The 23,661-nt window shown below is 52.2% G+C and overlaps 1 protein-coding gene across 3 annotated transcripts in view; it reads left to right on the top strand.

The window, feature by feature from the left end:
- The window catches only part of CERS4 (ceramide synthase 4), a 32,313-nt gene extending 13,775 nt beyond the window's left edge, over positions 1-18,538 (top strand). Inside the window, exons 2-12 of one of the 3 annotated variants that reach the window (XM_028484090.1) lie at positions 10,905-10,992; positions 11,095-11,268; positions 13,514-13,631; positions 13,983-14,101; positions 14,199-14,256; positions 14,656-14,706; positions 15,066-15,158; positions 15,379-15,507; positions 15,816-15,922; positions 17,656-17,812; positions 18,088-18,538. In XM_028484090.1, coding sequence (XP_028339891.1) covers positions 11,096-11,268; positions 13,514-13,631; positions 13,983-14,101; positions 14,199-14,256; positions 14,656-14,706; positions 15,066-15,158; positions 15,379-15,507; positions 15,816-15,922; positions 17,656-17,812; positions 18,088-18,264 — 1,182 coding nt within the window. In that variant the 5' untranslated portion in view covers positions 10,905-10,992; position 11,095 and the 3' untranslated portion in view covers positions 18,265-18,538. Of the gene's footprint in view, positions 1-8,572; positions 8,810-10,904; positions 10,993-11,094; positions 11,269-13,513; positions 13,632-13,982; positions 14,102-14,198; positions 14,257-14,655; positions 14,707-15,065; positions 15,159-15,378; positions 15,508-15,815; positions 15,923-17,655; positions 17,813-18,087 lie in introns of those variants that run through there. The other 2 variants (XM_028484091.2, XM_024134307.2) reach the window with 2 other exon arrangements.
- Positions 18,539-23,661: the final 5,123 nt, after the last annotated feature.

Below are 23,661 nucleotides of genomic sequence, written 5' to 3'. Positions count from 1 at the left end.
TCCCGGACCGGGGCGCGAACCCGTGTCCCCTGCATCGGCAGGCGGACTCCCAACCGCTGCGCCACCAGGGAAGCCCCCTCAGTCCTTCTTGAAACCTCCCTGACCTAACCCCCATCACACACCCACACTAGGTGATGCTGTGGACCCCAGAGATCTCTTCCTGGTCTGACCCTCCCTGTCTGGTAGTGGGAGAGACTCAGCTCTCTAAGCTCCCTGGGGCCAGCCAGGGCTGAACAGAAGCTTTGAAGAAAGACCTAGGGTGGGGTGGGACAGGGCTAGGGAGGGAGCTCTGCTTCCTTAGGGTGGGAAGGGTAGAAAAGGCCTCTCAAGGAGGGAATTGAATCTGACCCAGGTCTTAACTGGCCCAGTGAAGGGGGTGTGGGCACTTCCAGAAAAAGGCACCACCTGTGTAAAGGCCTGGACTGCTGGGGGATGCTCTTGGGAATCCTAGCACCTGGGTGTGGGATAGTGCGGGAGTTACAGGAGGGAGGGAGCAGATTCCAGGAGGTTGGGGACCCCACTGTCAGCCCCCAGGCAGCTGCAAAGCAACCCTCATGGCCCCACTGTTGGTTGCTTTATTGGGGGGGCGGTAGGGGGCTGCATCACCAAGGGGTGGCGGTGCCGGCTGTGGTGAGGAGGGGTGGCCAATGGGCTGCGGATTCCGGGGGACCTGGCCTGGCTCACCCAGACCCCTTAGTCTGCCCGGGACAGGGTTGGGGGGTGGTATAGATGTTAAGAAAGCAAAGTTCAGTCATGTGTGAGCTTCTGGGTCCCTGAAGAGGCTCTGGGACAGCTTAGGGGTGGTGGTGGTGTAGGACCTTGTTCCTTGGGAAACCTTGATAGGCAGAGACAGGCCTGTGAGCCCTGAGCTCACTAGTGGGAAGAGCAACTCCCTCCCCACCCTGGAGAGCTTCTAGCTCTGACTCATTCCCTTGTTGGCTGGGTGACCTCCATCCAGCTGCTTCTTGCTTTGAGCCTCTGGCTTCCCAGTTCTGAAACAAGGAGACAGTGGACTTACACCATGGGGATCAAGCTAACCTTGCCCAATAAAGCAGGTGGTTTCTTTTTCTAGAAAGTTGGACCACCTGAGCCAGAGTCCTCCCATCCACCCACCTGTCCATGTGTCTGTTCTACCTGCTTTTTCATCCACTTAGCAAACATTTAGTTGGTACTTACCATCGTCCTGGGCCCTGAGGATACAGCAGTGACTAAACAACATTCTTGCCTTCATGAGGCTTATGTCTTGGGATGAGGCAGACAAACAAGTGAATAAGAAAACAGATCAAGTGGGGTGAGGGGGCTGACGCAACAAAATAGGGTAAGAAGATGGTATAATATGGTGGCTTCTTTTTTTTTTTTTTGCGGTACGCGGGCCTCTCACCGCCGCGGCCTCTTCCGTTGCGGAGCACAGGCTCCGGACGCGCAGGCCCAGCGGCCATGGCTCACGGGCCCAGCCGCTCCGCGGCATGTGGGATCCTCCCGGACCGGGGCACGAACCCGCGTCCCCTGCATCGGCAGGCGGACTCCCAACCACTGTGCCACCAGGGAGGCCCCATATGGTGGCTTCTTTGGTAGTGATCTGAGAAGACTTCCTGAGGAGGTAATACTGAACTGAGATGTGAATGATGAGACAGAGGTTGTGTGGGAGGACAGCACATGCAAAGGCCCTGAAGCAGGAATGAGCTTGGTGGGTTGGACACAGCACATGCAAAGGCCCTGGGGCAGGAATGAGCTTGGTGAATTGGAATCCCACCAAGCAGCCATTACAGTAAATTGAGCTAATGCGGGGTGGGGGTGGGAATACTAACAGGGCCAGAGTGTGGAGGGCAGGAGTGTGTCTAAATATGAGGGGCTGAGGTGAGGCATAGCCCTGGACTTGGGGCCCTCCTTAGGGTCCTTGAAGGTGGTTTCTCCTGGACTGGCTGCATCTCTGGTCATTAGCACCCCGCAGGGACCCTGCTCAGAGAGGCCAGAGTGGAGGAGCCAGGGCCCAGTGCAGGGGCGGCTGTGGTTATCTACAAATAACCCCCACTTAGTCCATCATGTGTTCCCTGCCTGGGCCTCCAGCCTAAGGAGTCAGGTGACCCCGGGCAGCAGGCGAGGCCGCAGGGGCCGGGTGAGTGTGTATGTGTGTCTGTTCTTCCCTGGGCAACCCAGACATCTGGAGTATGAATTGATTTCCTTTTTCACAACCCGGGCAAGTCCTACATTTCCAGCTAGATTTAAAATAAAACCAACCTTTGTGCACAGCCCTGCTGTGCTGGGCAGTGCTGGGGCCTTTGGGTGTTCAGGGGAGTGACAGGGATCCTGTGCTCATCCCCCCCCTCCACGTGTCAGCACAAAGCCCTGCTCTCTCTTTCTCTCTCCCCCAATCTGGGGATATTTTTAGCCACTAAGAAGGATTATCAGAGTCTGGCTCCCAGGTGGCAGGGGCAGGGCTGGGAGTGGGACCAAAGTGCCTTCAAGAAGCAGCAGGGCTGGGAGACCGGGCTGGGGAGAGGGGGCAGGGTGCGGTGAGGAGGATGAAACCTCAGGCTGGTGAGGCTAGACCGGCCACCCATTTGGCGATTCTCCAGATGACCCCTCAGCAGCCCTGGGTGAGCCAGCGCAGGCTCATTCATTCGCTACAGCTTTAAGGAAAGGCTGCAGAGGCCGGGGTGGGCGTTGGGGGAGGGGCGGTGGGGTGTGCGTCCCGGAAGAACCACTCAGAACCTGCGCAGACCAGCACCCTCCTTTCCAGACTGCTCCCCATCCCCCCCTCCTCTCTACTGCTAATAGTAACTGTGTTTTACTTAGTACTCACTCCACCCCAGGCATTATTCCCAATCCCCTCCGTGTGGAGGCAGGGGGCATTGTTATTCCCATTTTACAGATGAGGGAACTGAAACACGAGTGGCAAGGTCAATGATGGGTAAATTGCAGGAATCAAATCCATTGCAACAGCAGCATGGAGCATTTACAAACTGCTCAGCTTCCTGAGCCCCCACAACGGCGCAGTAAAGCAGAAGATCTGGCTGTACCCATTTTTCAGATGGGGCAGCTGAGGCTCAAGGAGGCAGAGGGTCACAGGGAATGAGCAGAGGAGCCGGGGTCCAAAAGAGGAAAAATGAAAGTTGAGGAGGAGTGCCTCCCTGACCCTCGTTCCCGCCTGCCCGTTGGGAGGAAGGCGTCTGTCAGGGGCAGGAGTGGAAGAGAAGTTTGAACCTTGCTGGCCATGGATGCCTGGTTACAGCCGTACCTGAGCCCCTTCTTTGTGCCAGACACTGCCCATGCGTTCCACATGCAGGCTCACTGGCCTGCTCGACCACAATGCAAGGAAATGGGTGACTTCTCAAACCTCGGAGTCTCTTCTTTATCAAGAGGGTAAAGGGGGTGGGCAAATAGACAGACACAGGTTAGAGAAAGGGTAGGAGGTCCAAGGCCAAGACCTCTGCAGTTAGGGTGTGTCAGTCTGAAGCCCCCTTGGAAGGCTCGCAGGTTTGGAAAGTGCATTTCTGTTTCCCCTTCTGACTTGGGGACCAGAAAGGGCGATACCTGCTTCAGCTGAGGGGACTGGGGTTTGAGGCTGGTCATGCTTCCTTCCTTTTCCACCCTCCCCCCCACCAAAAAGACTGCCTGGCCAGCTTCCAATGTCACAGTGAATGAGGCAGAGCTGGCAGAGGGTGCTTTAACTGGATCTGAAGTAGGGGCAATCGGGAGGTGCCTCCAGGAGGAAGTGGCAACTGAACTGGGTTTTGAAGGATGCATAGGAGTTTGCCAGACAGACATGAGGGCTGAGACCTTGCCAGCTTTCCCCACCATTTTATGTCCTCAGCACCCAGCATGGGACAAGAAATATTAGGTGGGCATTCTAGGCAGAGGACAGCATTTGTAAAGGCTGGGGTGTGTGAAATCATACAGTGTGTGTGATTGTATCAGAGCGTGTCAAACAGTGAATAGCGGGCTTTGAGGCTGGGGACATGGGCAGAGGCCTGGGATTACGAGATGCCATCGCTCGTGTGTGTTCTCACTTGTCCCCAAAGCTCATCATGACATGCTAGCACCATGGCTGTGGTGGACCCGATCTTGGGTGGGGGGAAGAACATGGGGCTGGGGGCTTGGACCCCTGGGTTTTGGCTCCAGCTCTAGCTGGCTGGGGGCCTTCCCAGGATGCCCAGCCCACTTATATCTGTACTGGGCATCTGCACTGCCCACTTATATCTCTAGCTGGCTTGGGGTCTTCAGATGGGTGGGAGGGCCCCTCAGGAGAAAGCTATAGATGCCCTGTGGTGGGTGTGGCTCCTGCTAGGAGGTTGTGGAGAGTGGGGCCAGGAATCCCGGGCTGGGTGTGTGCAGTTATGCCCCAGTGGGTGCATGGGATCAAGCGAAATTTGCCTGTTAGTGAAGTTGGTTTCTTTTTTTTTTTAACCATTTTTTAAAAATTGAAATATAGTTAATTTACAATGTTGTGTTAGTTTCAGGTGTACAGCACAGTGATTCAGTTGTGTGTATGTGTGTGTGTGCGTGTGTGTGTGTATATATATATATTTTTTTTCAGATTATTTTCTATTATAGGTTATTACAAGATACTGAGTATAGTTCCCTGTGCTATACAGTAGGTCCTTGTTGTTTATCATTTTATACATAGTCGTGTGTATATGTTAATCCCAGACTCCTAATTTATCTCTTTTTAGAGAGATCAACCACCTGGGCAGAAGTTCCCCCATCCACCTGTCCAACTGTCTATTCTGTCTGGGCCTCCTGAGCCTTGTGGGTCTAAACTAGCCACTGTCACACGCCTGTCTTTTTTTTTTTTTAACATTTTTTTAAACCATCTATTTGCAGATGATATAATCTTTTTTTTTCTTTATTTTTTTTGGCTGTGTCAGGTCTTAGTTGCAGCACACGGGATCTTTGTTGCGGCACGCGGGATCTTTTCATCGCGGCCCAAGGGCTCTTGTGGCGCGCGGGCTTCTCTCTAGTTGTGGCGTGTGGGCTCCAGGGCGTGTGGGCTCCAGGGCACGTGGGCTTTGTAGTTTGCGGCACGCGGGCTCTCTCGTTGAGGCGCCCAAGCTCAGTAGTTGTGGCACACGGGCTTAGTTGCCCCGTGGCACGTGGGAATCTTAGTTCCCTGACCAGGGATCAAACCCGCGTCCCCTGCATTGGAAGGAGGATTCTTTACCACTGGACCACCAGGGAAGTCCACACACACCTGTCTTAAAGAAAAATGCACAACAGGAGAGCTGTGAGTTTACGTTTTGTTGGGTCTTTTCTGAGGACTATAGCCCTGAAGAAGGCCACTCAGTAGCTCTGAGTAAACAGCTCCAAAGAGGTAGGGGAGTAGCCAGAATATATATGATTTTTTTTGGCTAGGAAATGCATGCAGTCAAGCATACATCTTGGGGAAGGATGACTGCCAATCACAAAGAACAGATATCTCAAGTTAATGATGTTCGTGCTTGGCTGTGTATGGGAAGATACACGAATCTGAGGTCATTGAAATTCTTCCTGCTGTGCGTCTGAACTATCCAGGGACCCTTTGATCCAAAGCACAAAATGCCTCATCATGTTTTTTTTCCATCCTGAATTCCCCTCGGGGCGCACTGCCTGTAGGTTGCAATGTAACCCTTTGTATAACTGGATAGTGAGTGACACTCTTTGTGCCTCTTTTTGTTTGTTTGTTTGACACTTTTGCCCATTTGTCAGCCTGCTGCCTTTTGGTGTGTCCCCCCCCCCGCCCCCAACGCTGGAGTGTCCAGTGGTGGCGGCTACTGCTAATCACTTCAATGATGCCTGAACCTGGAAGCCATAAGGTGGCTACATCTACACTCCTTCCCTGGGAGATTCCACCCATCCCCTGCCCCAACCCTGGAGGGGCTTCTTGTCACCAAACCCATCTCCTGCCCCCAAATCCACTGTCGATGGAAAAAAATGCACAACCGAAAAGTTGAGAATTATGTTTTATTCTGCAGACATTCTGAGGACTTCAAGCCCAGGAAACAGCCTCTCAGGTAGCTCTAAGGAACTGCTCCAAAGAGGTAAGGGAGGAGCCGGGATATATACAGGGGTTTTTGCAACAAAGACCAGGTAGTCAGAACATCAGAAGATTACTGTTAATCAAAAGAAAACCAGATAGCTCAAGTTAAGGAATTCAGGGTTTTTCTCTGTATGGGAAGATGCAAGAATCTGGGCTTACTGAATGCATTTCTTTGATATGCACCTCAGCTATCTGGGCCAGTAATCTGTGCTTTCTCATCCTGAGTCTCCTCCGGGTGCACTGGGGGGTGGGGGTGGGTGTAGCTAGATGGCAGGCATCCTGTTTCCATCCTGAGTTCCCTCAGGACTCACCATGGGGGGAGGGGGGACAGCAGCTGTAATGTGGTGGCTTGTTGGCTGCAACATCCTTTGCTTACTGATACAGCAGGCAATATTTTTTCATTGACACATCCCCGTGGATTTAAACATTAGGCACACGATGACTGAGAGTCCACCTTCCCCCCACTTGTCTTGTCCAACACCAAACCCACCTCCTGCCCCCAAATCCACTCACCATCCTGGTTCACCCAGTTCCTCAGACTCTGAGAATTTTTCTTTTTCTGTATTTGACTTGTGATATTGTGATTTATAATGAGAAGTAGATATTTGGCCTTCCTCAGTTCCTGGCACAGAGCTTTTAAAACCCTGAGAATTTCCTAAGTGATAAGAGGAATAAAGGTGCCTTTTGTTATGTTAATGAGGTGACTTTTGGCAAGTCCCCCACTCAGGTCACCTAAGGATGGGACTGGTTGCTAGGGGAACCAACCTGTTGATGAGAGGGTTGGAACTTTCATACGACTATGTAATGAAGCCGCCATAAAAACCCTTAAGGATGGGGGTTCGGAAAGCTTCCAGGTTGATGAACGCGAGGAGATTTGCGGAGATGTGTGGGGACTGGCGCATCTGGGGAGGGCCTGGAAGCTCTGCCCCCTTCCCCGATACCTTGCCCTATGATTCTTTCCATCTGGCTATTCCTGAGTTATATATCCTTTTATAATAAATCAGTCATCTAGGAAGTAAACGGTTTGTGTCCTGTGAGCTGCTGTAGAAAATTAATCGAACCAAGGAGGGCTCGTGGGGACCTCCATCTATGGCCAGTTGGTCAGAAGCACAGGTGACAATCTGGACTTGTGCTTGGCGTCTGAAGTGGGATGGGTACAGCCTTGTGGGACTGAGCCCTCAACCGGTGTATCTCCAGGTAGATGGTGTCAGAGTTGAGTTGAATTGTAGGATACACAGCTGGTGTCAGAGGTGGTGTGGGGAAAAAAACCCACCTGTCGGAATTGAAATCAGAATCATTGACTTTTTTTTTAAACGTATTTTATTGAAGTATAGTTGCTTTACAATGTTGTGTCAATTTCTGCTGTACAGCAAAGTGATTCAGTTATATATATATATATATATATATATATATATATATATATATACACACACACACACATTCTTTTTCATATTCTCTTCCATTATGGTTTATCACAGGACATTGAATATAGTTCCCTACACTATACAGTAGCATCTTGTTGTTTATCCATTCTCTATGTAATAGCTTGCATCTCCTAACCCCAAGCTCCCACTCTATCCCTCCCCCTTGGCAACCACAAGCCTGTTCTCTATGTCTGTGAGTCTGTTTCATAGATAAGTTCATTTGTGTCATATTTTAGCAGAATCATAGACTTTTTCAAGGCAAACATTTTAATCTGCACAGAGAAAGGGCCCACAACATAGATGCACAACTCAGTGAATTTTCTCAGTAATAATGCCCCCTTAATGATGTCCACATCCTAATCCTGGAACCTGGGGATACGCTACCTAACATGGCAAAGGGAAAGTGAGATTGCAGATGGAATTAAGGTTGCTAATTGGCTGACCTTGAGATGGGGGGAACGATCCTGGATTATCTGGGTGGGCCCCCATTCTGGCCTCCAAGGCCACTTCCTGTATGGCAACCAACACCCCCCCTCCCCCGCTTGCCATCTCACCTAAAATTAAAACACGGGCCATAGAACTCCCAGACTGCACGAAATGGAGTGTAAAATGGTACAGCCACCCCAGAACACAGTTTGGCAGTTGCTTATGAAGGAAAACATGCAGAATGACCCAGCAATTCCACTCCTCCGGATGGACCCAGTAGACAGGAAAACTTCTGTTCACATAAGACTCAGATGTGAATGTTCTGAACAGCTTTGCTCATAATTCCCCAATGCTGAATGCATCCCAAATACCCATCAACAAGCAAATGATAACCAATCGTGGTATATTCATTTGGTACCAAAGATTCGGGAATAAGAAAAAAAGAAGCTCGGGACTTCCCTGGTGGTCCAGTGGTTAAGAATCCACCTTCCAATGCAGGGGACACGGGTTCAATCCCTGGTCGGGGAACTAAGATCCCACATGCTGCAGGGCAACTAAGCCCACACGCCACAACTACCGAGCCCCAGTGTATGCGCTCTACAGCCCACATGCCACAACTGGAGAGAAGTCCACATGCTGCAACTAAGACCCGGCACAGCCAAATAAATAAATAAATTAATTAAAAAAAAAAAAAAAAGAAGGAAGCTACTGATCTTGGAACAGTCGGGATGAATCTCGAAAATATTACACAAGTGAAAGAAGCTAGACACAAAGATGGGGTTTGTGATTCCATTTATATGAAGTTCTGGAACAGACAAAAGTAATCCCTGTTGGAAAAAAAAACTGGAGCAGACGTTACCTTTGGACAGTAGAGATGGAGGGGAAGGGGCCCAAGAGAGAACCTTGCAGAGGGATGTTTGTGGCCGGAGGTTGGTTTACACAGGTGCGTGTATTTGTCAAAACTCAGCAACTGTACAGTTAACATGAATGCATTTTGCTCTAGTAAATTTTACCTTGAAAGAAAAAGAAACACGTAAGTCAATATCGAACTCTAGTTAATGATCTGCATGCTGAAAATATTTAGGGGTGATGTGACTTGATGTCTGCTGCTTTTTAAAAGTTTTTTCTTGAAATATAGTTGATGTACAATGTGTTAGTTTCAGGTGTACAGCAAAGTGATTCAGTTATACATATATATATACACATATATATATTTATTTTTTAGATTCTTTTCCATTATAGGTTATTACGAGATATTGACTAGAGTTCCCTGTGCTATACAGTAGGTCCTTGTTGATTATCTATTTTATATACAATAGTGTGTATATTTTAATCCCAAACTCCTAAGTTATCCCTCCCCCCACCCCAGCTGCTTATTTTGAAATGCACCGAGAAATGCACTGGTGGGTGGATAGAGGGATGGATGGATACATGGGCAGATGTGTGATGAAGCCATAGACCAAAACGTGAATGGGAGAGTCTGATGGTGGGTATATAGATGTTCACTGTAAATTCACCTGTTCTGTAGGTTTGAAATTTTTCATCATAAAATGTTGGAGGAAATCATCCAAATTCCACAGGCCCTGCATGATATGCCCCGTCCCCTCCCTGCCCTCCCCTCCTCCCGCTCTACCCTTGCTCTCTGCTCCAGCCACACAGGAATCCTTACTGGTCCTCCAACACTCAGTTTTACTCAGTCCTGCCTCAGGGCCTTTGCACCTGCTGCTCATTTCTCTGGAAAGCCCCTCCCAGCCCCCTTCGCAGCACCACTACCTTCTTCTGCACAAACCCAGGCCCTCCTCATGTCTAGGTTTCAGCTCAGATGGTGTATGAGCCGAGACCTAGCTCAGACCTTCCTTGATAAATTGCACCACCCTGTTTATTTTCTACCAGGCCCATCACACTGTGCTATCTCATTTATTTATGAATCTGTTTACTTGTGTATTGGTTGCCTCCCCCTGCTGGGCTGTGCGCTTCATGGTGACAGGAATGTGTCTGCTTTGTTCCCTGCTTGTGTCCCCAACGTCCAGCCCCAGGCTGGCATGTACAAGCCACTCGGAGAATACCTTGTGGATGGATGGATGGATGAGTGGATGGGTGGGTGGATGAACAGATGGATGGACAGATGGCTGTACGCATAGATGTACAGGTGGGCAGGCAGATGGCTGGATGGATGAACAGATGAATAGGTGGATGGATGGACGGATGGATGGATGAGTAGATGGACAGTGGGTGGGTGGAGGGATGGATGGACAGACAGGTAGACAGACAGGTGGGTAGATGGATGGATGGATAGGCGGATGCATGGACGGGAAGATGGACAGGTACGTGGGTGGACAGATAGATGGCAGGCTGGCTGGCTGGCTGGCTGGGTAGGCGTACAGGTGGGCAAGCAGACGATATGGCTGAATGGATGAATAGATGGACTTTGGGTGGGTGGGTGGGTGGATGGATGGATGGACAGACAAACGAATGAACAAACTTTGCAAGTGGGGACCAGTGTGGGGTTGGGGCACTTGTCTTAAATCTTGGGAGCAGGAGAAGCTATTTGGGCTCCTCAGGACAGCTGGGCCCCACTGCAGCTCCCCAGCAGCTCTTGGTGGAAAGTAGGCCTCCCTCGACCACTGCTTCATTATCTGGCAGCAAGCTCGATCACGCAGTAGGCTCTCTTGCCCAGCTGCAGCTGGGCTCTTGGGATAGGCAGCGAGATAGCCGACATTCACACCTCAAGGGGAGTCCATGCGTGGATGGTTGGCCAGGGAGAGAATTGTGGATTTCCTTAAATCCTTCATCTTTGGGCTGTATCAGAGGCCCCTTCCCACAGCGGCAGAAAACCTTCCCGGACATTTTGAGAACTCAGGTTCGTGACCCCGATCAGCCACTCCCTTGATTCTGGCCGCTGTTCTCATGTCTGTAGAGTACAGAATAATAACTACTGTCATGAGCTATATTTAAGGGTCGGTAAGTACTGGGCTAAGCACTTTGTGTGCCGTATCAGGCTGGGCTGAGAGGTGGGTATTACTGTCCCTATTTTACAGATGAACTTGAGATTCAGAGAGGTCGGGTCATTTGCCTGAGGACACCCAGCCCAAGTCTATCCTTAACACTGGCTCTAATAAACTTCAGGTTGCTAGGCGCTGGGACGGGTGTGAGGGCGTGGTGCTGGGCCCTCCCGCTCTACCTGTCCTGTGTGCCAAGTTCTCCGTTAACTGGACCCTGTGTCCACAGTATGTGGTCCAGCCTGAATGAGTGGCTATGGCAGGAGAGGTTCTGGCTACCACCCAACAACTCGTGGGCTGTACTGGAGGACCGCGATGGCCTGGTCTACGCCCACCCCCAGGACATGCTGATGGCCCTGCCCCTGGCTCTGGCCCTGGTGGCCGTGCGCTTCACCTTCGAGAGGTGAGTGTCCGCTGTGCCCTGGCAGGTTGACCCCGTCATCGCTCGTGTGTGCGCAGCACCCGCCCTGTGCTCTCCCATCTGTGTGATTTCATCCTCACGTGTCCCCGGACGGAGCCTGGCTTTGAGTCAGAGTGCTTTTTTGGGCTCCATCCTGCCCCCAGCTGCCTCCACCCCCACTCCGATGGTCTCTGATGCCTGGAATGCTGGCTGCAACTCAGGTCTGGGTGTGCCAGCATCTTCAGAAAACAAGTGGGGGCCCTGGAGGGGATGTGTCTGCTTTGCTGACCTAGGATGGGTCTGCAGAGGCCAGTGAGTAAGCGAAGAAACTCCTGCCCACTCCCTCCTCCCTCTGTCCTGTATGGGCACCTCTCCCCCATCCCTACCTCCTGCCCTCTCTCTTACCACCTTTTTCTCCTGCTCCCCTTTCTAGCCAAAGGAAGGGGCATAGGCACTCCAGCCCCCCCCTTTGGGGCCCCCCTCCACTCACCCCCAGCCTCCTGCAGCCTGGCACCCGGCCCCCGAGTATGTGCCGCCTGCCCAGATTCCCAGCGCCCTCCTGGTTGCCAGACCCCGTGGATTTTTAGTCATTTCTCATGTGACCCAAACGCTGCCCCAAACTGGAGTTCCTCCTCCTTCTCTGGCTGTCCATCTCTTGGATCCCTTCCCTCTGACCTAGATGGTCCCACCCTTTTCTACCTCACTAATGCTGCGGCCACAGCTCCCAGACCTGCCTTGCCCCCATGGCCTACCCCCACCGGGCCTGCCCCCCCTTCCCCCGGCTTCCCCCTCCATGCCTGAGGGCTCCTCCCCCTGCCCTTCCTCCACATCTCACATGTCATTTCAGGTCCCCCACCTTCTTTGCGACCCCCTGGCCTTTGCACTCACTCCCCTGCAGTTCCTTCAAGGCTAGGTTCCAGGGAAGCCTGCCCTGCCCCTCTCCCCACAAAGCTCTTAACCCCCTCTGGCCCTCACTTCGGGTCCTTCCCTCTGTCCCACTCTTTGCCCACAGGGACGTGTGAGCGTTCTACACTTTGCTTTGACTCTCCCACTCACGAGGAGCTTCCTAGGGTCTGGGCTTCCAGGACACAGGCTGGACATGGGGAACCCAGGGCATGTCCACTGACACTATTTACCAGACACTCTTTGGGTTCTTCCTGTGTGCCACCCATTGCTCTAAGCAGTTTGTGTGTCTTAACTCAGCCCTCACCCAGTGAGGTGGTACTGTTATTATCCCCATTTTACAGAAGAGGAAATGGAGGCACAGAGAGGTCAAATGACCTGCCTGAGGTCACACAGCAGGTAGTTCAGCGAGGATCGAGGCTTTGCCTGAGGGATTCTGGGAAGCCCAATTCAGCCAGGCCTTGAAGGCTGGGTCTATTTTCCCACCTATTTAGCCAGTGGCTCCAGCTGAGGTGGCAGCGTTAACTCCTCCCAAAGGCATCCCTTGCCTTTCTAAAGGGCAGTGGGGCTGGAAGTAGCTTTTCTGGGGTCAAACAAAGGCAGAGGTTTTCCCTGTTAAGGGAAAATGAATCCTGGGTTTGCCATTCACTTGCTGTGTCACCTTGAGCGTGTTTCTGGCCTCTCTGAGCCTCAGTTTGCCCGTCAGGACAATGGGGACAATAATAGCATTAAGTGAGCCAGCACCCGAGGTGGACTTGGACAGATGCTTGGCAGATCCGAAGTGTTCAGTAAATGGCATTCATGTCCCATCCCCACCCCCACGCCTGCCCCCCAACACGATTGAGTCTGAATTTCCTTGCTGGGCTGCTCTGAGCCTCAGTTTCCCCCAGTGAAAGTTGATATTAGGATGGTGGACATGCAATTTGGTCCCGACCCCTGGTCTTGGGGGCCCCCCTGTGGGCAGTGTGGTAATTGACTCACCAGGGTCCCGGCTCCTCCAAGTGTGCACAAGGGAGGGGGGGATGCTGGGTGGAGGGAGGCCTGAGAAGGAGCAGGCCTGCCTCTGCCCATGCAGGGGCCCCCAGCCTGGTAGGGGGGCAGATCAGGACCCGGGCCATCAGGAGACAGGCATCGAGGGGACTCTCATCCCTGGTTTGGGATGGAGTGAAGGTGCCTGGGTGCCACCCAACTTGTCCATCCCCCATCCTGAAGACCAGTCCGGCTTCCTCTCTTAGGTTGGGCTCAATGCAACAGCCAGGCTACCGCCTCCAGGGTCCTAAAATGCGGCCCAGTGAGCCCCCGTTTCCCCACCTGGACTGACAAGCTGTGTCTCCCCTACACCCAGATTCGTTGGCCTGCCCCTGAGCCGGTGGCTGGGTGTGCGGAACCAGACCAGGAGGCCGGTGAAGCCCAATGCCACGCTGGAGAAACACTTCCTTACGGAAGGGCAGAGACCCACAGGGGTGAGATCCCCGACCCCCTCCTCCCTCCCCATTGGCCTGCTTGGGTCCCCTGGGGGAAGTTCCTGAGGGGGTGCAATAAAACCTGTGTGGGAGGCTGTCCCCACCCCCAGCCCCTTGAGTCCCCGCTCCCATCCGCCTGTCTGTGAGCAGGGCTGGGTTTTTATAAGGCCTCTTTTTGGGGGGACCCCCACCCTGTGAAACCCCCTACTCCCCCATCTCCAAAGGTAGAGCACCCCACAGGCGAAGTCTGGGGCTATAGGGGAGGGGGGGAGCAGAGCTGGGTCCCGCCTGTCCTGGGACAGGGGCAGGAGGCCACCTCTGTGACCCTGGCCCCCATCGCTCCCTCCCCAGCCCCAGATGAGCCTCCTGGCGACCCAGTGTGGGCTCACACTGCGACAGACCCAACGCTGGTTCCGCAGACGCCGGAACCAGGACCGGCCCTGCCTGACCAAGAAGTTCTGTGAGGCCAGGTAAGCCCAGGGTGGGGCCAGGAAGGGGGAGTGTGGGGGTGCGGCGGGGGGTCTGGCCCTTTGGCAGCTGCCTCAGGGGCTCCCTCCCCGCCTGCAGCTGGAGGTTCGCCTTCTATCTGTGCTCCTTCATCGGTGGAATCTCGGTTCTTTACCACGTGAGTGTACCTGACAGTTCACCTGCCCTATCCCGCAAGCACCTAGTATGCGCTGGGCCTGGATTGGATCGGGGAGGGGTGTGTGGGGTTCGGGCAGAGGGGGAAACATGTGCCAAGGCACAGAGAGGGAGGGTGGAGGGAATGAGGCCAGGTAGTGGTGAATGTTCACTCGATGGGTGCCTATTGAGAGGACCTACTGTGTGTCAGGGCTGGGGATTCTGAGTCAGGCCCTGGTCTACAGTGAGAGCAGAGTTGCAACCAGGCGGGAAACAGCCGGCCTGAGTGACAGCAGCACGTCAAGGGCCAGGGAGGCCTGAGGAGGCCCCAGGCCTGGGGTTGGGGGATTGAGGGGGCTGGGTTCTAACCTCTGGACAACTTCAGACTCCCATGTCCCTGCAGGAATCGTGGCTGTGGACGCCGGTAATGTGCTGGGACAGTTACCCACGGCAGGTGAGTGGGAGGGGTGGTGTTTGGAGGCTAGTGGGAGGATCAGGGCAGTCAGAGTTCCTGTGGCCACAGGCAAGAGCGCCAAAGCTGGACATCACACCATCATTCGCCCCCTGAATCCCACTCTGTTTTTTGGCTCCCGTGTGGAATGGAGAGGGGCCAGGAGTCAGGACACACTGGGAGCAGGAGCTGCCACAAAACCACTGCCCTTGATTACCTCTAAGGATGGGGAGCTCATGCCTTCCTCACTCATTGGGATTCATGTGTCATGGGTTTGAGCAAATGGGGAGGGCCCTACCCCACGCCCCATGTCCCGTGGGAATCTCCACTCCCCACAGCTAACCTTGCACTCCCTGCCACAGCCCCTGAAGCCGGCCCTGTACCACTGGTATCTCCTGGAGCTGAGTTTCTACATCTCTCTGCTCATCACGCTGCCCTTCGACACCAAGCGCAAGGTGAGGCCAGGCCAAGAGTCTGGCCTGGGGTGGTTGTGACCCAGTTCCAGGAGGAGAGGGGTGGCCTCACCCTACACCCTGAGACCCTTGGTGTCTCAGGCAGGAGGCGTAGGGTCCACATGCCAAGCAACCCCCTGGGAGGGCCTGCTCCCAGCCCTGCAGGGTGGGGCCCCTCTGGCCCCCCAGCCTCATCCCGGCTATGACCCTCCGTCTCTCGCAGGATTTCAAGGAGCAGGTGGCACATCACTTTGTGACCATCACCCTGATCGTCTTCTCCTACAGCACGAATCTGCTGCGCATCGGCTCTCTGGTGCTGCTATTGCACGACTCCTCTGACTACCTGCTGGAGGTGTGCCTGGCGCAGCCCGACCCCTCCGACCCTTCCCAGCCCCCCGCCCTCCCAGGTGCCCCTGGTGTTGAGGCCCACACCCTGTCAGTCTTCCTGGGAGGTGAGGCCCCACCCCCATCATCCGCAGACCACGCACTTTCTACCTTTCTAGGCAGTTCCTAGAGATAAGACCCGCCCCAACTCACCTGGCCCAGGCCTAGGCACCTTTTCCCTGGGAGGAGGCCCCGCCCTTTCTCGGCCCCGCCCTTCCCGCGTGCTTCCGCCGCCGCCCCACCCCCAGGTCCATTTCTCTCTGCTTTCCCCCCCAGGCCTGTAAGTTGTTCAACTACACGCACTGGCGGCGCGTGTGCGACGCTCTCTTCATCATCTTCTCGTTGGTCTTCTTCTACACTCGCCTCGTGCTCTTCCCCACCCAGTGAGTCAGCCCTCCCGCCGGGGGTTGGGGAGGTGGGGGGCAGCGGTGCGGCGGAGATCCAAGCCCGCCTCACCCTCCGTTCCTCGGTTCCCCGGTTCCCCAATCCAGATAGCTGGGGTTGTTGGCTGGGAGGTTTCCAGGAGGAGGCAAGGAAGGGTGTTCCCGGCACAGGGCGCAGCATATGCAAAGGCCCAGAGGCAGGAGAAACAGAAAACTGGGCTTAGTCATTCTCCCCTGCCGTGTGCCTGGTACATGGGTTGGGAGACAGCGTTGGGCCCCACTCGCTAAAGTCTTTGCCCGGCAATTTGATGAGCCTGTTGCAACAAGCAGAGGGAATAACGTGAAGGTCCCTGGAGCTGACACTGGCAGATGGGGAAATATAATAAGGCAAACAAGTAGACTATAGAATATGTGAGGCAGTGATCGTGGTAGAGAGAAAAAAAGTTGGGAAGGTCACAGGAATTGTGTGGGTAGCTGGAAATAGGGTGGTCGGAGAAGGCCTCACTGACAGCGTTCATATAGAGACTGGAGGGAGGTAAGGGAGAAAACTACTGCTCACATGGGGAAGAGCACATGCAAAGGCCCTGAGGCAGGACCGTGCCCAGCATGTTGGAGGAACAGAGAGGAGGCCCATGTGGCAGGACCAGAGTGAGCAAGAGGGAGAGGGAGGAGGGGAGAGCAGAGAGCTGACGGGACAGAGTATGCAAGGTCTTATAGGCCTTGGGGAGAAGTTGGGCTTTTATCCCAAGCCAGGTGGGAGCCATGGAGGGTTCTGAGCAGAGGATGGGTGGGACCTGACTCGAGTACTCACAGGCGCCCTCTGGTGGCTTCCGGGGGGAATAGCTGGTAAGAGGTTGGAGCAGGAGCTGGGGAACCAGGGCAGAGGCGACAGCACTGGTCCGGGTGGTCAATGTTGGGGCTCGACCAGTGCAGTCGAGAGAATTGAGTGGACTCAGGGGGATGACTCAAGGGTCATGAGATGGGAACGGGCTCAGAGTTACTGCTTGAGGATCAGGAGCTTAGCTCTGGCTGTGCTGGGTTTGAGGGGCCTGCAACACGCCCCTCAGGCACCACCACCGAAAAGTGGAGGAAGCAGTCGACACCAGCCTGGGGTTCTGGGAGAGACGTCAGTGTCCAGTGTTTGCAGTCACGAGACTAGACAGGGTCACCGACGACCAGGTGTGGACAGAGAGGCCCAGTCCTGGGGCCCCCTGATGTTTGCAGGTCGGGGGAGCCTGCAGAGGAGATGGAGAGGGAGAAGCCATGAAGTGGGGACATGGGAGTGTGGGTCCCTGAAGCCACGTGAGGAAAGAACATCAGGAGGAGGGAGGGCCAGCTGGGTGCCTGCTGTCTGATCAAGGCAGGTCACTGATGACCGTACAGCTGATCTGGGTGAAGGTGGTCGTGGGAGGGAAGGGGGAGGGATCGGAGAAGGTGTGAAAGGACCACCCAGGAGAGCTGCTGGGACACTAAGCACCCCTTTGGGGTTTACAGTCACGACCGGACAGTTGTCCAGCTTGTTCATTCTTTGAATTTAACATAACCAGGTGAGGGGGGGGTGGGTACTTAAATGCCCAGCTGAAGGGCACAGGTATCATTCTTTGGAGGTGGGTAATGGGGAGCTATAGAAGGTTCTGGAGCAGGGAAGGTCACGCAAGTTTGAGATTCCTAGGACTGGGGGCAATAGCAGCTGGTGAACCCCTGCCTCTCTCCCTCCTGCCCACCCACCATAGGATCCTCTATACCACATACTACGAGTCCATTGCCAACTCGGGCCCCTTCTTCGGCTACTACTTCTTCAATGTGCTTCTGATGACGCTACAGCTGCTGCACGTGTTCTGGTCTTGCCTCATCCTTCGCATGATCTACAGCTTCATAAAGAAAGGCCAGGTAGGCGATCCAGTGGTTAAGGCTCCGCCTTGTCAATGCAGGGGGTGTGGGTTCGAACCCTGGTCAGGGAACTAAGATCCCACATGCCGTGCATGTGGCCAGAAACTTTTAATAAATAAAATAAATAAATATTAAATAAATATATATATATAAAATAATTTTAGAAAAAGAAAGACCAGGTAGCGCCCGGCAAGGTTGGCTAGCTTGTGCCTCACTGGAGCGCCTAGCCCAGCCCAGCCCCGCCCCACGCCTCCTCCTTTCTCCCCGTTCCCCAGATGGAGAAGGATGTTCGCAGCGACGCGGAAGAGTCAGACTCCAGTGATGGGGAGGCAGCCCAGGAGTACCCGCAGCTGAAGAACAGGGCAGCTCACCGGCCCGGAGCAGCCCCCACTGATGGCCCCCGGAGCCGGGCAGCCAGGCGGATGGCCAACGGGCACACACCAGCCACGTAGCCCGCTGAGGACTGACCACAGGGGCTGCCCCAGCGCCCGGCAGCTCGGATTCGTGGGGTGGCTGGACTGGGGACCCTTGGGCCGATTCTGTGGAGACAGGGAGGGCCCCACCCCAGAGGCTGATGATCTGTCTCCAGCCCCTTCTGCCCCCCTCCTTCCTTCCCTCAGGCAAATGGACAGAGCTGCGGCCCGGGGAGAGAGGGGTGCAGGCAGCCTGGCAACTGTGAAGAGCCCCAGGATGAAAGGGGGTCCAATAAAACTTGACCGGAGCCAACTTCTCTGCCTGAGAGCTTGTGTCCCTGTCACAGCTCCTCATCTATCCCCAGAGGCCCCAAGGCAGCCAGGACGTACATACCTCACCAATGGGTCACTCACTGCCACCCCAAGACACGTGCCCACCCCCAGGGGACCCAGACAGTGAGCAGCGCATGGGGACCCCCTTGGGTGAGTCCCCGACTCCCAGCCACAGCCTCAGCCAAGCTACCTCCTTCCACCCCAGGGCAGCCCTCGGTCAGCTGCTCACAGACCTTGTGTACAGATGAGCAGGTGCTGGGCTCAGACAGGTGGAGTCCTTTGCCCAAAGTCACACAGGTCCAAGCAGAAGGGAGAAGGGGAGACTCACACCTGTTCCTGTAGCCCCTGCGCAAGCCTGGCAGATCCCCGTCCTCAAGGTCCCCAGGACCTCCCTGGAGACAGTGAAATAGGACTTCGTGGGAGGGCAACTTCCTGCAGGCTTCCCAAGGGTTCAGCCGTGTGAGTTCACTGTCTCCTCAGGAGCTCTGCAAGAGGGTGCCCCTCACACACACACCCCAGAAATCACTGCCACAAGGTCCCATGCAGGGCCAGAATGTGCTGCCTTCAGGGGAACACCAGAGACAGGAGTCAGAGAAGAGAAAGGGTTGGGGGGACGGATCTCACCTTCTGTGCTTCTCAACAAAGAGGAGAGGATAGGAGTGGGGAGAGATGGCAGAGAGGAGAAAGGTCCCTGCTGTGTCTCCACTGAGAAGCAAGGATGGAGGGAGAGGAAGGTGTTACATATGATCCAGCAATCCCACTCCGGGGCATATACCTGGACAAAACTATAATTCAAAAAGACACATGCAAAAAAAAAAAAATACATGCACCCCTATGTTCATAGCAGCACTATTCACAATAGCCAAGACGTGGAAACCACCTAAATGTCCATCAACAGATGAATGGATAAAGATGTGGTACATATATACAATGGACTATTACTCAGCCATAAAAAAAGGAATAATGCCACTTGCAGCCACGTGGATGGACCCAGAGGTTATCATACGAAGTGAAGTAACTAAGAAAAAGACAAATATCATACAATATCACTTACATGTAGAATCTAAAAAGAAGGATAGAAATGAACTTTTCTACAAAACAGTAAGAGACCACAGAGAAAAACAAACCTATCGTTACCAAAGGTGGGGGGAGGGATAAATTAGGAGTTTGGGGTTAGCAGATGCAAGCTATTATATATAGAATGGGTAAACAACAAGGTCCTACTGTATAGCACAGGAAACTATATTCAAAATCCTGTGATAAACCATAACGGAAAAGAATATGAAAAATAATGTATATGTATGTATAACTGAATCACTTTGCTGTACAACAGAAATTAACACGACATTGTAAATCAACTCTACTTCAATAAAATTAAAATGTTTTAAAAAGAGGCAGGTGTTAGAATCACTGGAAAGAGGGACTGGAAAGATGAGAGAGGAGGGAACAATTAGAAGAGCTGAGATGTCATGGGAAGTAGGAAACAAACAGGAAAAGAGAAGGGACAGTGGGGGAGGTGGAAGAAAAGGCGGCATTGGAGAGACACCGGAGATGAGTGGGGAGAGAGCAGACTAGGAGCTTGGAGGATGTGATATCAGAAGATGGTGAGACCTGGAGGGAAGAAAGGGAGAGGAGAGAAGAGAGAGAAACGGGAAAAAAGAGGAAAAGAATACCGAGGTGTGGGGCTTCCCTGGTGGCTCAGTGGTTGAGAGTCCGCCTGCCGATGCAGTGGACACGGGTTCGCGCCCCGGTCCGGGAAGACCCCACGTGCCGCGGAGCGGCTGGGCCCGTGAGCCACGGCCGCTGAGCCTGCGCGTCCGGAGCCTGTGCTCCGCAACGGGAGAGGCCACAACAGTGAGAGGCCCGCGTACCACAAAAAAAAAAAAAAAAAGAATACCGAGGTGTGAAGGGGTTCTCAGAAATGTGAAAGAGGAAATGTGAAGAGACGGAGAAGTAGATCCTAGGAGGAGGAGCGAGGGATGAAAAGATGAGCAGGTGGTCCACAGGAGAGAGATGCAAATGGCTTGGAAGCAGATGAAAAGATCCTCAGCCTCGCTCCATCTGAGTGAAGCGCAAATTAAACCAACAACGAAATGCCAATTCTCCCTGGCTATCCCCGGCAAAAATACAGAGTGACAGCATCCTCTGTTGGTGAGATTTGCAGGGAAAACTTGCCTCTGTCCTGGAACACGCCCCTCCCACCACCACCCCCCTTTCCTCTTTATCCCTAAAAATACGTCTAGATCTTCCTAGTACACCTACAACTCAGTAGAAGGACAACCGACCTAAAAATAAAATAGGAGCAAAAACCACAATGGACACTTACAGAAGAGAAGATACTTATGGCCAATAAACGTATGAAGACATACTCAAGTCTCAGTGATAATCAGGAAAATGCAAAGCAAGATGGTGAGATACCAGTTTAAACCCATTCAACTGGCAAAGATAAACTGGCCAGGGAATTCCCTGGAGGTCCACTGGTTAGGACTCCGTGCTTCCACTGCAGGGGGCACGGGTTTGATCACTGGTCAAGGAACCCCACATGCCACATGGCGTGGCCAAAATAATAATAATAATAAAAATTTTAAAAAAATAATAAATTGGCCAAAGCAAGTATTGGAGAAGATGGGAATCAATAACCTCACATATATTACTGGGGGGGGGTGTAAATTGGTACAATCATTTTGGAAAACCACTCACCATCATGTCAAATTGTTGACCATTCTGTGAAGTTCAAAAGCAACTCAAACAAGATGATGTATTGTTTAGGCATACACATCTATCTAGAAGAATTATTTCTTTAATAAATAGAAAACATAAACACAAAATTCAGAACTTATCAAAGTTACCTTTGATTTGGGGAGGGGGATGGCACTCAGGTAGATATAAATTACTGTCACTGTTTAACTTTTGAGGTTGTGAGGTATAGTGACAGATACTCATTTTATTGTTAATAAATACAACTTAAGGGACTTCCCTGGTGTGGCAGTGGTTGGGAATCTGCCTGCCAATGCAGGGGACACGGGTTCAATCCCTGGTCTGGGAAGATCCCACATGCCGCGCAGCAACTAAGCCCGTGCGCCACAGCTACTAAGCCTGCGCTCTAGAGCCCGCGAGCCATAACTACTGAAGCCCGTGTGGCTAGAGCCCGTGCTCCGCAACAAGAGAAGCCACCGCAATTAGAAGCCCGCGCACCACAATGAAGAGTAGCCCCCGCTCGCCGCAACTAGAGAAAGCCCGCGCGGCAACGAAGACCCAACACAGCCAAATATAAATAAATAAAATAAATTTAAAATAAATAAATAAATACAACTTAAAAGGGATATGCAAAAATACATGCAGCAGAATGGGAGACACTATTTGCAAACCAGATATCTGAAAAGGGTCTAGCGCTCAGAATATATAAACACAACTCAACAACAACAAAAAATTTTAAAGATGGGCGAAGGACTTCAATTGACCTTCCTCCAAAGAAGATATACAGCCAATAAGCACATGAAAAGGTGTCTTAAGGAAATCTAAATCAAAACCAGAAGATACCACTTCACACCCATAACCATAAATATAGCAAATAATAAAATAATCACTGTTGGTGAGGTTGTGGAAAAATTAGAACAATTCTTGTATGTTGTTGGTTGGAATGTAAAATGGTTAATTACTGTGGAACATCATTTGGTAGTTCGTCAGAAAGTTAAACAGATTTATCATCTGACCTAGCAATTCTACTCCTAGGTATATACCCAAAGGCTTGAAAACAGGAACCCAAACAAATACTTGTATATGAATGTTCATAGCAGCACTGTTCACAATAGCCAAAAGATCAAAACAACCCAAATGTCCATCGATAGGTGAATGGATAAACAAAATGTTATATATCCCAAAACGGAATATTATTCAACCATAAAAGGAAATACTGATACATGCTACAACGTGGATGAACCTCAGGAACATTATGCTAAGTGAAAGCAGACAGACAAAAGGTCACACATTTTATGACTGCTTTTATATGAAATGTCCAGAATACCTAAACCTATAAAATAGTACAAAAAGAATTTGAAAAGGAATAGATATATGTATTGAATACATGTATAACTGAATCACTTTGTTGTACCCCTGAAACTAACACAACACTGTAAATCAAATATACTCCAATATAAGTAAAAAATTTTTTAAAGAAATAAACATAGAGGGGCTTCCCTGCTAGCTCAGTGGTTAAAAATCCGCCTGCCAATGCAGGGGACATGGGTTTGAGCCCTGGTCCGGGAAGATCCCACATGCCACGGAGCAACTAAGCCCGTGCGCCACAACTACTGAGCCTGTGCTCTAGAGCCTGCAAGCCACAACTACTGAGTCCGTGTGCCACAACTCCTGAAGCCCACCCGCCTAGAGCCCGTGCTCTGCAACAAGCCACCTCAATAAGAAGCTCGTGCACTGCAATGAAGAGTAGCCCCTGCTCACCACAACTAGAGAAAGCCCGCGCACAGCAATGAAGACCCAACGCAGCCAAAAATAAATAAATAAATAAATAAATTTATTTTAAAAATACACATATCTAACAAAACAAAACAAACACACAAACAAAAACTACAGCTAGCATCATACTTACTGGTGAGAAACTCAAAGCTTTCCCACTAAGATGAGGAACAAGACAAGCACGTCCCCTCTGCCTTTCAACATCATACTGGAAGTTTCAGATAATGCAATAAGACAAGGAAAGGAAATAGAAGGGATACAGATTAAGAAGAAAGAAATTAAGCTTTCTTTGTTCATAGATGATATGATCAACTATGTAGAAAACTGAAAAGAATCAACAACAACAACAAAAAACCCTCTTGGAACTGATAAGCCATTATAGCAACATTGCAGGATACCAGGTTAATATTCAAAAGTCAATCACTTTCCTATGTACCAGCAATTCAAAAGTGGAATTTGAAATTAAAAACATAATGTGGGGGGCTTCCCTGGTGGCGCAGTGGTTGAGAGTCTGCCTGCCGATGCGGGGGACACGGGTTCGTGCCCCGGTCCGGGAAGATCCCACATGCCGCGGAGCGGCTGGGCCCGTGAGCCATGGCCGCTGAGCCTGCGCGTCCGGAGCCTGTGCTC

Source organism: Physeter macrocephalus, unplaced genomic scaffold (genome assembly GCF_002837175.3).
Source record: "Physeter macrocephalus isolate SW-GA unplaced genomic scaffold, ASM283717v5 random_122, whole genome shotgun sequence".
Taxonomy (NCBI): domain Eukaryota; kingdom Metazoa; phylum Chordata; class Mammalia; order Artiodactyla; family Physeteridae; genus Physeter; species Physeter macrocephalus.
Note: the sequence above shows the minus strand (reverse complement) of the source record. Positions and strands in the feature narration are given on the sequence as shown.